This window comes from Emydura macquarii, unplaced genomic scaffold, assembly GCF_026122565.2.
Source record: "Emydura macquarii macquarii isolate MOO-44397 ecotype Brisbane River unplaced genomic scaffold, CSIRO-AGI_Emac_v2 contig_3220, whole genome shotgun sequence".
Taxonomy (NCBI): domain Eukaryota; kingdom Metazoa; phylum Chordata; order Testudines; family Chelidae; genus Emydura; species Emydura macquarii.
In genome coordinates, this window is record NW_027133357.1 from 5,476,350 (window position 1) to 5,490,066 (window position 13,717).

A 13,717-nucleotide genomic window follows, 5' to 3' on the forward strand; every position below is an offset into this window, starting at 1 on the left:
TGCACCTTGAACATTGTTGGCATTCCTTTGGCTGTTCTATACTCTTTTATAAGGTGCCCATCGCTGTAGTGTGTGGGTGCTTTGTATGTGATCTAGACAATTGGATATATGTTTTCCCAAGAGGAGGGTCTGTGTCCTGTGTACCTTACTAGCACCACAACCTAAATTAGGAAAATGTCAGCCAGGAGACTAATTGCTAGAAGAGATCCCAATATCTGTTGGTAGTTGGAAACTTTTAAAAGGGACATTTAAAAATGCTTTTACCATTTGTGCATATCTTTAGTAGGCACCTGAAGGGTCAACAAGTTACAGGGTTCAAAACTTCTGGGTCGCCCAGGTGTTTGACTCTGATGGTTGCTGTAACCTTCCCGCAGAGTTAGTCTACGCTTAAAAATTACAAAGGCACAGCTGTGCCACTGTAAGAGCGCTTGTGTGGCCACATTATGTCGACAGGAGAGAGCTTTCCCGCCAACATATAAAACCACCTAAATGAGTGGTGGTTGCTGTGTCAGTGAGAGAGCGTCTCTTGCCGGCATAGCGCTGTCCACACAAGTACTTGTGCCGGCAAAATTTATGTCGTAAGAAGTGAGAGCTTAAGGCCTGTAAAACAGGCTAAGGCCTAAATGGAAAAAGCTGAGTGAACAGAAGTATAAGGGGTCACTCAAGTTAACTGAGACTGGTATAGGAAAGTGCTGATTCTGCAAGGTTGTAAGACTGCCAAAATATTACTAAAATATGTAGTGGGTATAAGAGGTACCAAGATACTAACTCTCTGAAATGACACTTTGTTGGGTAGAAATGATACATGGAGTGGCGGTGCCCAAATCAGCCAATCAATGGAAAAAGGTGGTATTAGACTACGTCAGGAGGGTGGCAACTACCTGAAAGGGGGCAGACCGAAAGTGTATGTAACAGTGTATAAAAGAGGATGTCAGAGGGAATACCGGTGTCCGGTCTAGGGGATAACGGAAAATCCCGCCGTTGGGCCGAGACCATTGTAACGCCGCCAATATGAAACTGACCCAGAGATACTCTGTAAGTCATTTCTCATTGTGCCGCACGCAATAAACCTAGCTTGGGCGCCTTCGTTACTCAGCTAATCTGTGGTTGTGTCGACTCATTCGATCGTGAGAGCCGTCTCAGTTTCCTGCGCAGAGCTGGGACAGCATCTACACAGGGACACACGCACGCAGCCTACACTGATAAACACCGGTGACCAACACACCGATTACCACAACTCGGGGGTGCTTTTTTCACACCCTCTGAGTGACAGAAGTTTTGCTGGCATAAGTGCTAGTGTAGACAAGGCCTCACTGACCTATCCAGGAGAGGGAGTGAAAGTCTCTTCAGTGCTCCCCTTACTGGGAGGGAATAAAGTGGAGATTGCAGTGTCCCTGAAAAATACAAGCAGTCATAGTTTCTGTGGCTCCCCTTGAGAAACAGCCAGCTTTAACTGTGAACTAACTGATGATAATCTAGCAGTACGTTGGGTTTGTTTTAGCCCACAGTGACTCATAATTCACACTATGCATTTAGCAATTAAGGTTCAACAACGTACATTGCAACTTTCATTAAAAAAGAGCTATTTTGATTGTTATGACTTTGTGTGGTACATTTTCTGGCTTCTTGGATAAAGCCCACACTAAGAAGGTAAGTATACCCACACAAATTTGATTAAAGTGGTGTTAATTTTAAATCCACAGTTCCCCCCCTTCTTTAAAGAAGAAAAACATCTGCAAGTTGAATAGGCTGAAAGCTATTCTGAAAATTACTGTACAAAGCTGTGAATCTTTGAATTCAGATTCTGGCACGTTTGTATCTGACAAATTACATTGTTTTTAATGGAACTTTGTTCATCTGAATTAGATACAAACACTGAAAGGCTACTCAGAGAAAAAGGGAGTTCCAAAAATATTAGGACTGTAATTAAAAAAGAGAGAAGAGCGAGAGAGAGAGACCTTTTTTCTATAGAGACCTGAATGTAACATTTGGGCAGATGCATGTCTAGGATTGAATTGAAGTTTACTTGGAGCTGCCTTCGTGTCTCTAATTCTGAAGTGGTTTCAGGAAGAACACTATGTGCCTTCTTGGGAACTGAGTCAGGTCTCAAAATAAATGACTAATGAAGTAATACAGTACTAAAGATTTCTTTTTATCAGATTTGCACAGCCAGGCTAGTGGAGAAATCTGTTGCTTAACAGCAACCAAGCAGAGTGCAAATTATTCTATTTATTTCATTTTTGTTGTTGTTGTTCCAATACAGATCTGAAACCCTGCAGCTGCATAATTTGATTTGGAAGACAGAGAGCCAGTGTCAGGTTTAAGGTTATATTTTCTCAGAAATCCAAATTGCAATTGGTTATTGAATCAAAGACAGTTTATCTCTGACTTTACTCTGCAGAGAATAGATATATCTGTGATTTCCACTTCATGCATCTGATGAAGTGGGTTGCAACCCACGAAAGCTTATGCCCGCAGAAATTTGTTAGCACCTTAAAGACTACAGGACTCTCGTTTTTTCTGCAGAGAATGTAACTGTAGGGACTGTATTACAGGCATCTTTAAAAAGCCTGTCATCAGAAAAAAGTCACTCCCTGCCTCTCTTCTCTCTCCCTTTTTTCCCCCATCCTGATATATGTAAACATCTTGATAGGTCAATTTTCTTTCAGTGCAACAACCAAAAAAACCCGCAAAAATTGCTTTCTCAATCCAAGGCAGGCAAAAACACACCATTAAAACAGTGAAAGGAAACTTCAGCTGTTGCATTCACCCCTTTCTGTCTTCATTATCTAATCAACACACAGCTGCTTAATCACTTGTGTACCATTTAATGGACAGTATGTACCTATAACTACTCAAGTAACTGCCCTGGTTGTGGTTTTAAAGGGACCTCAGCTCAAAATCCTAGTCAGTTTTTTTTAAAAAGTTACAAGTAGCTTGAGGTCCTGCCCCAGACTCCTATCAATCTACTTTATTTTATTTTTGTGGTTTCACAGTCTTTCTTCTTTGAAAAATGTGTTTGTCTCCTATGTTGCTGTGTGAAAGACATGTTGGAAACCGTGCTTTGTTGTGGGGAACAAAATGGTCTATGCACAGGACAGGGTGAAACTGACTATACAAAAAGTGCTGTCAGGTGTACAAAGAAGAACTGAAAAAAAAATCTTATTTTTTCAGTTATATTAATCTTCAGTGACTTGTAATAGTTGAAAACGTTGGACAGAATTGTGATCTTTTTTAAGGCTGATGGGTCCCTTATTTAATAATGCTGCAGAGATGTAGCAAATACAACCTTTTTCATTAACCTATGGGAAATAAACTGCGGGAGCTCTGCATTCTGATTAAAATGTTGTTCGTGTAATTCTGTAAAGGCAAGCATTACAACCTGTTTGGATGAGCAGTTGAATTAGATTCTGTAACGCTCTCTTTTAGCACGTGGAATTCTGAACTTAAACTGGGCTTCGAACAGAAGCTGGTTTTTTACATACCATGTGGTGTTTTTGTTTGTTGTTAAAATATCATTTTTCTCTTTTTGCTTGCATGTGATGTGACTTTCACTTGGTTTACAAATAAAATGGCTCATAATACAATAGACGAGGTTTACAGATTCCTTACTCATTTGAAATCAATTTTTAAAAAGCCAACCAAAGGATATTCTCTCACTCTCAACAGTTTAGGTTAGATCCATGGTTAAAGTATGCCCTCTGTTTGCTCATTCTTTTTAAAGTAAATTATGGTTTAGGATTAATATGGTTTAGAAATCTTAAATCCCATGAATTTATTTTTATATATCAATTGGCTGTTTGCTGTCAATAAATTCCCATCATGTCTATTGGCAATTTCTCTCCTGTAAAGGAAAATCATTATTATCTCAGACAATTCCAACTATTAAATGGTGTTAGAGTGAAATCTTTTTTATTTATTTGTTTTTATGGCTAGACATTTTGTTCCTTTTTTGTTTTAACACCAAGTTCTTTCTTTTTCATTCATACAAACATCCAGCAGAGACATAGAAAGTCAAATTTCCATTTGGAGCTTGAAAGTGTCTGGCATGCTGATTTCTAGGAAGTGTGAATCAGGACTGATGTAGTGCTTGTTTTGTTGAAATTCTAGCATGTGTAATACCTATCTGTCTTCATACTGTAGATTATACAGCTGCATCTTGTTCTTTGCTTTGCATGTTTTTCTGTACACTGGATGTTAGCAACACCTATGTAGTGCAAATGGCTTGTAGTAAAATTCCACTTGATAGTAAACACTTGGGGGGAGGAGGGGAATCAGAGAAGTGGTTTGAAGAAAAACAACTCTAACTTTAAGAAGGTTTCACTATGTTTTATAGACTGCCATTCTTTCCGTGACAACATATGTGATGCCACATGTCTGGCAGTGGCTTTAGACAGTCTGAAAAATCATCAGAATGCAGACGACAATTTTTTTGAATTTTTTTTTTTTTTAAAGGCCTACAACCACAGAACCTAGATATAGAGAACATTCCAGAAAGTTGCTTCATGGTTGAAAATGGTCTTTTATAGTGCTTGTAATGATTGCACAACACTTTTCTAAAACAAGAGCCGGAATTCACTTCTGTACATATGGCTGTCTCAAAATTTGGATGAGAAAAACATTTCATAGCGGTGACTAAATATTCTGGATTCTGGGCAAATGAGCAGAGGCTTGTAATCCGTGCATATTGTGGCATGCTTCATTTGCTTGGGTGCATTGATTACCATCATTCTCAGTCTGGAGAATTGAAAATGTTAAATGAAAGCCAATGTTTTCAACTGCTCTCACTAATGTGCTGGATTGTGTTGGGGAAAACAACAGATTTGCAGGAATAAAAAAGGCAGAAACAAGCTCTGCTTTTGTTCAGCTCCAGAATTCACAGTTATTTAGTGGAGTTAAATATGAGGACTTGAGTGTGTACTGGGTCCTTTTCGACTCAACCCATTGTGACTGGGCATTAGGGTGTGTTCATGTTTAATGTCCAGTACATGGTAGTACAGGCACAATGTGTTGATTCAAGGATGGAAGGGACAACCTTAACTCAGTTTTATTCAGCTAGGTAGATCCATAATGTTTCATATTCAATTAACTTGGTTTATGTAGTCACACTTGAAGAGTCTGATGAGGCCTCAAATTTTTCTGGGTTTTTAAAACTTGGTTATTGTTGCTCCTAAATTACAGATTATGCAGCCATGTTAAATTTTCAGATCATCTGTTGAAATGGTAAATAGCTAAAAACATATAAACACCCCCTCTCTTTTTCTTGGATCCCTGAACAGCTATGTGTCCACTTGCAATGGCTGTAGAAAGTAAATGTTAATAGCTTTGTTTGTGTATTCTCAACAGGAAGCAATTTGCTCAACAATTTAACCAGCTGATTTGATAGGCTATTGAGAAGGGTGCAAGAGAGAGAGACATGAATAGAACCTGGAGGTTAAAAACTGAATGAAATTTTTGGTCTTACCCATTTAAAAACAGTAAGTTAGAATGCAGGGTTTTCTTTCCCATGTTTGCGTGCTGCTGTCTTTTAAGCAGTGTTTCAGAACTAAAGGTATCAAATTCTGCAGTACTGCCCCACATTAAATAAAATGAACCTTTCCTATTGTCATTAGATAGCGTGTGCGCTGCTGTATCACATTGCATCTAAATTTTTATTCTCCCATTGAGAATATGCTTAACATTGAACATGTCCATGACTTCCTGTGAGTTCAGTGGTCCTTAAACATGCGCTTAAAGTTAAGCCTGTGCATAAGTGCTATGTGCTTCAATGAATCAGGGTCTTATTCAGGAAGGAGATATTTACATTGATGTCATTTGATTATCTTTTCCTTTGCACTTGTATGTGTGAGGGACGGAGAGAGACAACATCAACAGTCCATTGAAGTTAATGGCATATCAGGATATGTCGTACACTAGTTGCACAACAGTTGTGTTCTGCCTAGGTGTACAGACCATTAGAAGCTGTCAAGTCATTTCTTTCCACTGGCTTTAATTTTTAGTACCTTCCAGGAATATTTCTGATAGTCTGACATTAAACCTAATGATATCTTAGTCCGGTAGTCTAAATGGTGGGAGAACAGGACCTGGTTAGGATTTGAGTCTGTCAGAAATGCCAGTTTCCTTTGTCTCAGATAATGAATTTCCTTTTAGCCAGAACACACGTGATCCCACAAAGAGAAACTTCAGACTTTGACATCTCAAAGCCAGTTTACAAGATTCTTTGCAAGCCTCCATTTCTCTCTGCCAGAAGACTTAGTTAAATGCTCAGCAAGTGGCAGATTTTCTACCATTGCTTGTTTCAAATTAATGGAAAATGTGGATCCTAGCCAGCTAGACTGGCTACGCTTGTGTCTCTGGAAGGGCTGCTATAAACTACAGATAAGCCTGACCAAAGCACACCTTCTTTTATAACTAAAGGCAGTTTCACTAGACAGGGGTTCTTGAGCTTTTTCATAACATGGATCACATTTCAATAGAGAGTCTTGTGAGCACGCCTTCACGTGCTGTGACGCAGACCACCTCCCTTCTCACTCACAATTGTATAACATCCCTGGGGTGACGACAGTAATTGCTTACATAAAAAAAGTAATACTGAGGATGTACTGAATGTCTTTTTAATGGTGTTTTAATGTGATTGAGCAACTGGAAATAGAGAGAGCCAACATCTATTGACCAACCAGTTCTCTGCAGACAATCAACAACTGCTGCAGTCCTGTGGGCAGCATGGTTTCTGCACGAGGCAGTTGATCATTGTTGCGATTAGACTGGCCATAGCCTGTGGTAGAGGTTGGTATCAGGGATTGATTTAGTAAATGATTTCCTTTCAAATTCTAATGCCTCTGGTTAATTGGTTTTGGTGATGGGAATGATGCTGTAGGCAATAAGGACGTATTTATTCTCTTTTGATAGGGGTTTGTCAGTGTTGTGGGGGAGCACAGCTGTACCTGGAAGGCACATGGAAACATTGTCCAATAGTTAGAGCACAGAACTGAGAGTTGGGACTTGAGGTTTCTGTGCCTGGCCGTACCACTGGCTCATTTGCGTAATGTTTGGCAAGTCTCGTAAATCTTTTTGTGCCTCGTCTTCTACACCCGTAGAACAGGACTGTGTGTAACTGCTGATTTGGGGAGTGGGGAGTTCTGGGGCTTTGTGATGTTTGTAGAGAACTTTGAGATTCTTGGATGCGAGTTGCTGTAGAAATGAGACAAAAATATTGTTCATAGAAGCCTTGTGGAGAGAGAAAAAGGCTACCTGCTTATTGGTGAGGGTAAGTACTTCTTCTTTGGGTGGGGTAGGGATTGGTGGGTAGCTTTTTTGTTTGTTGGATTAATATCCATAGCTACGGATGAGATCTTAAATACTGAATAAAGCTTATGGTGAACGCCCAAGGAAAAAAACCCCATACATCTCATTTTTGGTTTTGTTTTTAATTGGGAAGGGAGTGGCTTTGCTCTAACTACTTCTTTGAGTGTATAGTGCACAATATATCATTTTTAAAAAAATACATAGTATAGAGACTATCACTGGAAAAGAGAGCTGTAAAGGAACGCTGTTAGTCTGAAATGTAGTCAGTTTTAAAGAAAAGTTAAAGATCATTTCACAGCTATATCTGACACTAAGTCATTCTGCTGAAGTTTCTGGCTTGAGGACATTTAAAGATTTTTTTCTTTCCCCTGTTGCAGCATGTGAAACCCACAGGCAACAGGGGAAACGAACTAGACATAGCATGCTTTTTACTTTTCTGTTTGTTTACTTCATGTATTTAATAACACTGTCACTAGTCCGTTTTCCCCCCTTAACATGGGTTCAAAGTCAACTGTTCCCCTTTAAAAGTCAATGTAGTAAGTAGTTATTCTTACCAAATGACTTATCTAGTTTTTAAAGTTGAAAAATCCTTTCTCTTTATAAATCCCTGAATGAATGATTTCTCCCACTGTTTTCTATTAGCCTCAACCCCAAAGGCAGTGGGAAAGTTTTGCAATTGTAACTACTTTGATCTGTTTTATGTCTAAACACAATTGCTTTCTAGTTCCACGTCATGCATTTCCTTGATTACGCATTGCACAGCAGTACAGCTACCAAAATAGAATCATGATTTTAAGGAAATTGGCAGGAAATATTTTTAAAACTTCAGGCAATTCTTTTCTCATCAGGGGGTATTTATAAAACGTGCCCTTGATGGAGAAAATTACTTTATTGTCAAAGCCTCATCCAGTTGCGCAATGAGTCCCGAGGAGCACAGAGTTGTTGCAGGGCTGTCTGGAATAACACAAATTCTGTACTCCATCCTTCTGTCACTATTGTCTCATGCAGCTTGCGAGAGGCTTGGTGTTTTTCTTAAAGCTACAGCTCCTGGAATTCTGCACATTTGAGAATCTCATTTTGCTGTCTTTAACAAGTGCAAGTTTTTAGCCCATTTTGTTGCAGAGAGAACCACAAAAACATGACTAAGTGCACCCTAAAGACTCAGAATAAGAAGGCTAATAAAGAGCCCAAGACTTATGACGTTATGATTTTTTTTGAAGGGGCCTGATTCATGATTTTTGAACTCTCATCTCCCTCTGCCCCCATTCCCCCGAGTATTGCGTTCTTTCAGGTAGTATCCATGTTGTGTATCTTTTAAAATGAGAATTATTTGCAGCCATGGGCCCAACACTCCTCCAGGGAATCCTGCTTACCAGACACGTTGGGACCTGTGTATCCCTTCCCTGCTGTCCTCATCTGAGGTGTGTGTTTAAAAGGTGTACGTACTTTAGTCTCTGTGTCAGGCCTGTATTCCGTGAGCAGCGGAAAGCAGAGGAATGTGGAAGAGCCAAATGAAGGAGGTGGAGGTGGGAAGAGAAGGAGGGTAAAAAGAATAACGGGTGGTGGGAAGAGATACCAGGTAGAGAGGGAGGAAGCAGTGTTGCCAGTGTTAAAAATAATGAATCAGTACCCCCAAAATTGTGAAATCGGCTTAATAAATCATGAGTTTTGAAAACAAAACAAAAAACTTGGGGTTCTTTTTATCTGACTTTTTTGGTTTTTGAACCTTTTTCGGGTATGTGTCTGTGTAGCTGAAGGTGTGATTCCCAGACCGCGTGCTGAGACTTGCACTAACTTAGCTTGAGCTAGTGCACTAAAATACAGTATACATACGTAAAACACTAAAAATACCAGTGGGGACATTGTGGCGGGGGCAGCGGTACAGGCGAGCCAGCTGAGTTCAAGCCTGCCCAGCCCCTACGTCGAAGCTCAGGTGGCTAGCCCAAACCGCTGCCCTTGCCACAGCATCCCCGCTGCTATTTTAGCACGCTAGCTCAAGCTAAGATAGTGTGACTCAGTCGACGTGTGTTGGGAATCACATCTCCCAGGTTCAGTGTAGACATACTCAAAGGCACAGTTCAGACACGTTGTCAAGCTCTTCTCTGCTTTCCCTGGTGTTAAACCTTCCAGGGCCAATGGCACCTTGAGGGCGTTCCACAGCATGATACGCTGATTTGTGATGTCACAATATTGCCTCAAAACAGGGCAATGATTGATTCACAATGACCGAGCATAAGGCTGTGGAACCATGATAACTTTATACCACTCCCTGACTCCATTTAATGAATTATTCTGCTAAAAAGATCCTCGAACAATTAACAAGACTATTAGTAGCTGAAAAGCCATGCTGTTGCTCAGATGTAACTTGGAAAGTCGTGGGGTTTAATTTTTTTTTAAAACCAAAAATGGCTGAACTTAAATTGGGCAGTACCAGACCACCAGTCTGAGTGATGATTGAACCTGGTGACAGTCTAAAAAAAGAGCCCTTAAACAAGTTTGTAGCTGTTTCATCGCTTCACATTTACTCAACAGAAGTTGTTTCCGACCACTAACGGTACAGTGGGAGGTCAGATTGTCTAGTCCTGTCTGTGTGTACAATGTGAATTCTGTGTCTTATGAATTTTGCTGTTAACAATTCTTGGCTCATGTCCTACATAGAAAGGGATGTTCCACTTTGCATATGCAGATACATTTTATGCTTAGTTTTTTTTTTTTTTCCCTCATGCAAAGGGTCCGATGGAAGAACTTTTTGGTTAAGTTTCCTTCATTGATTTTTCTAAAATGTTTCCTGCTTCTCTGTGCTGGCGCTCTAGCACTGGGTGCTATAGAGGAGTGTAGGCCTGTGAAAATACAAATGGCCATTCAGCATGGTGTATTGTTTGTGTTTTGCCAGCATCTGTCTACTTCCATAAGAACAATGACAACTGATGAGGCCACAAAGAATGAAGGAGAGGGCCAGGCAGCAGCTCTTGCTGAACAAGGAGAGGACATCACACCTAATCAGGATCGAGGGGTTCTGAAGGTGAGGCCATCGGCGAAGCTAATGGCACATTTAAATATCTACTCTGCTCATTTAGTGACTCTAGAGCACATACACACCCGTTAACTGTCTGGATCTTCATGCCATGGGTTGTCTTACAACTTCTAGCACAATGAAGCTGAGATTTGCAAAGTTGTCTAGGGAATTTAGTTGTCCAATTCCCACTACAAAAATAGGAAAACTAAATGGCACTGAGATCAAAACTGTTGTGCAGATATTCAGCCTTCACTGCTGTTGTATACCTACTCTAATAGTTTGCAGTACATCCAGGCAGTATATTTCTGCATTACTCTATAGTAATGATGCATTACTTTCCTCGATCTAATTTCTATTACTTAGGTAATCTGTTCTGCTCCTCAATCTCTTTTCCTAGCTGAGGCAAATTCAAGATTGTTCCATTGTATATTTTCTAGTGTACTGTTTCTCCAAGGTAGCCACGGTGGCTGCATGCAGCTACTAGGGGCTTTTCTTGCAGCCACAACCTCCTGGGCTGTGATTGTGGGGGGAGAGCAGGAAAAGCAATGGCCCCTCCCGCTCCTTCATGCACTGCCTGGGCTTGGCTGCCGGGGCTGGCAGCAGGGATTGAGCCCTGCCCCGCCCAGAGACACCTGGGGCACAAGGCTGGAGGAACAGGCAGCTGGTGAGTTCCCCACCTTCCCAGGGGCAGTGGGGCTCAGGCTTCAGCCCTTTGGTGGTGGGGTGGCAGGCTCTGGCCATGGGGCTTCGGTCCCAGTCCCCTGGACTTTCAGTTGTGGCCCCCCCACTGCTTTAAATGACCGCCTCCCCCCATCCAGGGCTTAATTTGTCCCAGGCTTGTCAGGGCTGAGTAAGTCTGCCGTGAAAAGAGATACTTGTATGTTTGTGAATATCACTTTCCACAGCAAACTTACTATCTAGAAATAAATACATTACAATGATTTGGAGGTGTCTCATGCATATGTATTTGTTTTTCTTAACTTTACTTAAGTATTTTAGGAAAAAGCGTGAGAACAGCCACCAGCAGGAGATGGTGACCTCACTGAGAGACCACCAAAAAATTTGTCCTGAGAACCCCTGTTCTAGTGCTTGGTCCTATCGGTTTGAATATAACTTTTTCCCCAGCGGCATCTCCTCTGAGCACACTCCATGTTCTCCTGTCCCTCCTCCCCCACTTCTTTTAGCTTAAGAACTGCCTGCTCCAAACAGTAGCATAAACATTTTTTTAACAGCAAGTAGAAAGATTTTACTCCTATGGAGTTGGCAGTACATTTGGCAACAAGTAAATATTATTTTACTGACTACATTCCTAAGTATGATACTTAAACATATCCCCATATAATTGTGAAGCCTCTACAGCTCTCTGCATTGAGGACTGTAAAAATCTCTATATATGATGGAAACAATGAATGCTGTTTGTTGATTTTTATTTTTGGGGGACAGATTAATAAAAAGACTAGTTAAATCACTACCTCTTTAGATTTTCACCATCACGAGTTGGAAGGCATCTAGAAATCTGGTTATTGCAGAGGATAACTTAAATAGCCATGGCAGTTGGGAGACAGAATCAGCATCCCTAGATCACCATGGAAACTACTATAAAAATATGCTCTGGATTCAAACGTGGCATAAAAAAATCTTTCCTTGAATATACCTGGGAAAGCTCAGCAATTCTATTTAAACTTAAAAACATGTTCCTGTGCTACTTACTATGGACCTGCTGGCTTAGATGCAACACTCGCTGGATTCGTTCTCCGGCGCTGCGGCTGTCAAGGAACTGTGTGGTGGGTATTCTGTTGCACTGCTGGAACCACAGCTAAGATGAGGTTGTGTGTGCCAGCATCACCTTCTTATTAAAAAAAAATAGGCTTTATGATACGGAAATTTGGAACTGTTGCAGGAACAAGCTGTGCTAGCAACATTTAGCTGCACTCTTGTATCTAGAACTGTGCATTTGCCTGGAGTAGAAGAGCTTTGGGAGTCAGTCAACTGAAACAACCTCTTTGTTGAAATGGGCTCCTACCATTTCACCGTATTTGTCCTTCTCTCTCCTAGATTGTGAAGAAGCCAGGGAATGAAGAAGAGTCCCCTATGATTGGCGACAAGGTTTATGTCCACTACAAAGGAAAACTGGCCAATGGGAAAAAATTTGATTCCAGCCGTGATAGGAACGAGCCATTTATTTTCAGTCTGGGGAAAGGTAAGGAGTGACTAGAGATGCAATCTCTAGGATCCAAAGCAGGTTTTCTCTGGTTAATGATAGTTTGCTGATAAATAATTCTGTTGTCAGAGAGATTGCATGATTAAGCGGAATGAACACAGGACTAAGAAAAAGGAAATCTTAGGTTGTAATCCTGGTTCTGTCAGAGTAACTGTGTAGCTTCAGGCGATTCAGTCACTTTGTGCATCTGCTTCAGGTCCCCTGGGGTGTTGAGACATATTTCATAGGCCCAAATTTTCAAATGTTTCCTGATTTTGCGTGCCTAACTTAATCTGACTGTAGATGTCTAATAGCTTGCAGTTTACATTAAGTCAATGGTTGTTGCTTGCACTCGGTACCTCTGAGAATCTGTCTGTGGGTGTTCAAAATCCGATCACAATAGAAATAGCTATTTCCTTTCCCTCTAATTTTATATGCTACCTTACCCACTTCTGCTGTCCGCATAGTTCTAGCTTCTTGCAAAACGGTTTTGAAAGTGTGCTGCATGTTGAGCGTGACAGGATTTTAATTGCATGCCAGGCTGTTTGTATCGTTTGCGGCCAGCACGCTTCCATGAGTGACTTTTCTGCTTAAATCTTCATGATGTACACTTCCCAGTGTCCCTAGGTAATGGTGACAGCTGTGTAGTAGTTGAGTTATGTAGCTGTTGTGACTCTTATTGTGTTGGTTTAATGACCACAAGGAAGACCGTAAATGCATGGATACAGCGGAGTGTTAGAAAAAAGAAAATGGACTGTATCTAAAAGTTGTTTTGGCAATTTCATGTTGTAAATCATTCCTTCACATTGAAGCATGTCCTTCTCGTAGGCCAGGTAATCAAGGCATGGGACATTGGCGTTGCCACCATGAAGAAAGGGGAGATCTGCCACTTGCTCTGTAAACCAGAGTATGCGTATGGCTCTGCCGGCAGTGTCCCGAAAATCCCCTCCAATGCAACCCTCTTTTTTGAGGCAAGTATGTAACTCCCTCCTTTCGTGCATGCTGTTAAAAACCAATTCACCAAACCACTTGGATTCTTGAATTGTTTCCCCACCACCTCCAGTAACTTGTGCCAATGTTTTCTCAGAAATGTACGTCTAAACTGGAAAGGCAGTGCCCACACAGGATCTGAAGCTACCAAGCCCAGAAAAGAAGTCTTAAGTGGGAAGCATATGGAAAACCCTGGCAAAAATAAG

The 13,717-nt window shown here is 41.0% G+C and overlaps 1 protein-coding gene across 9 annotated transcripts in view; it reads left to right on the forward strand.

Annotated features, from left to right (window-relative positions):
* The window catches only part of FKBP5 (FKBP prolyl isomerase 5), a 48,182-nt gene that overhangs the window by 12,336 nt on the left and 22,129 nt on the right, over positions 1-13,717 (forward strand). For 6 of the 9 annotated variants that reach the window (XR_010916952.1, XR_010916951.1, XM_067531916.1 and 3 more), the window contains exons 2-4: positions 10,199-10,327; positions 12,377-12,521; positions 13,350-13,492. Coding sequence is in view for 7 of the 9 variants with exons in the window: in XM_067531916.1 (XP_067388017.1) it covers positions 10,199-10,327; positions 12,377-12,521; positions 13,350-13,492 (417 nt within the window). In the remaining 2 variants the exon portion in view is untranslated. Of the gene's footprint in view, positions 1-3,957; positions 7,268-10,198; positions 10,328-12,376; positions 12,522-13,349; positions 13,497-13,717 lie in introns of those variants that run through there. The other 3 variants (XM_067531913.1, XM_067531917.1, XM_067531915.1) reach the window with 3 other exon arrangements.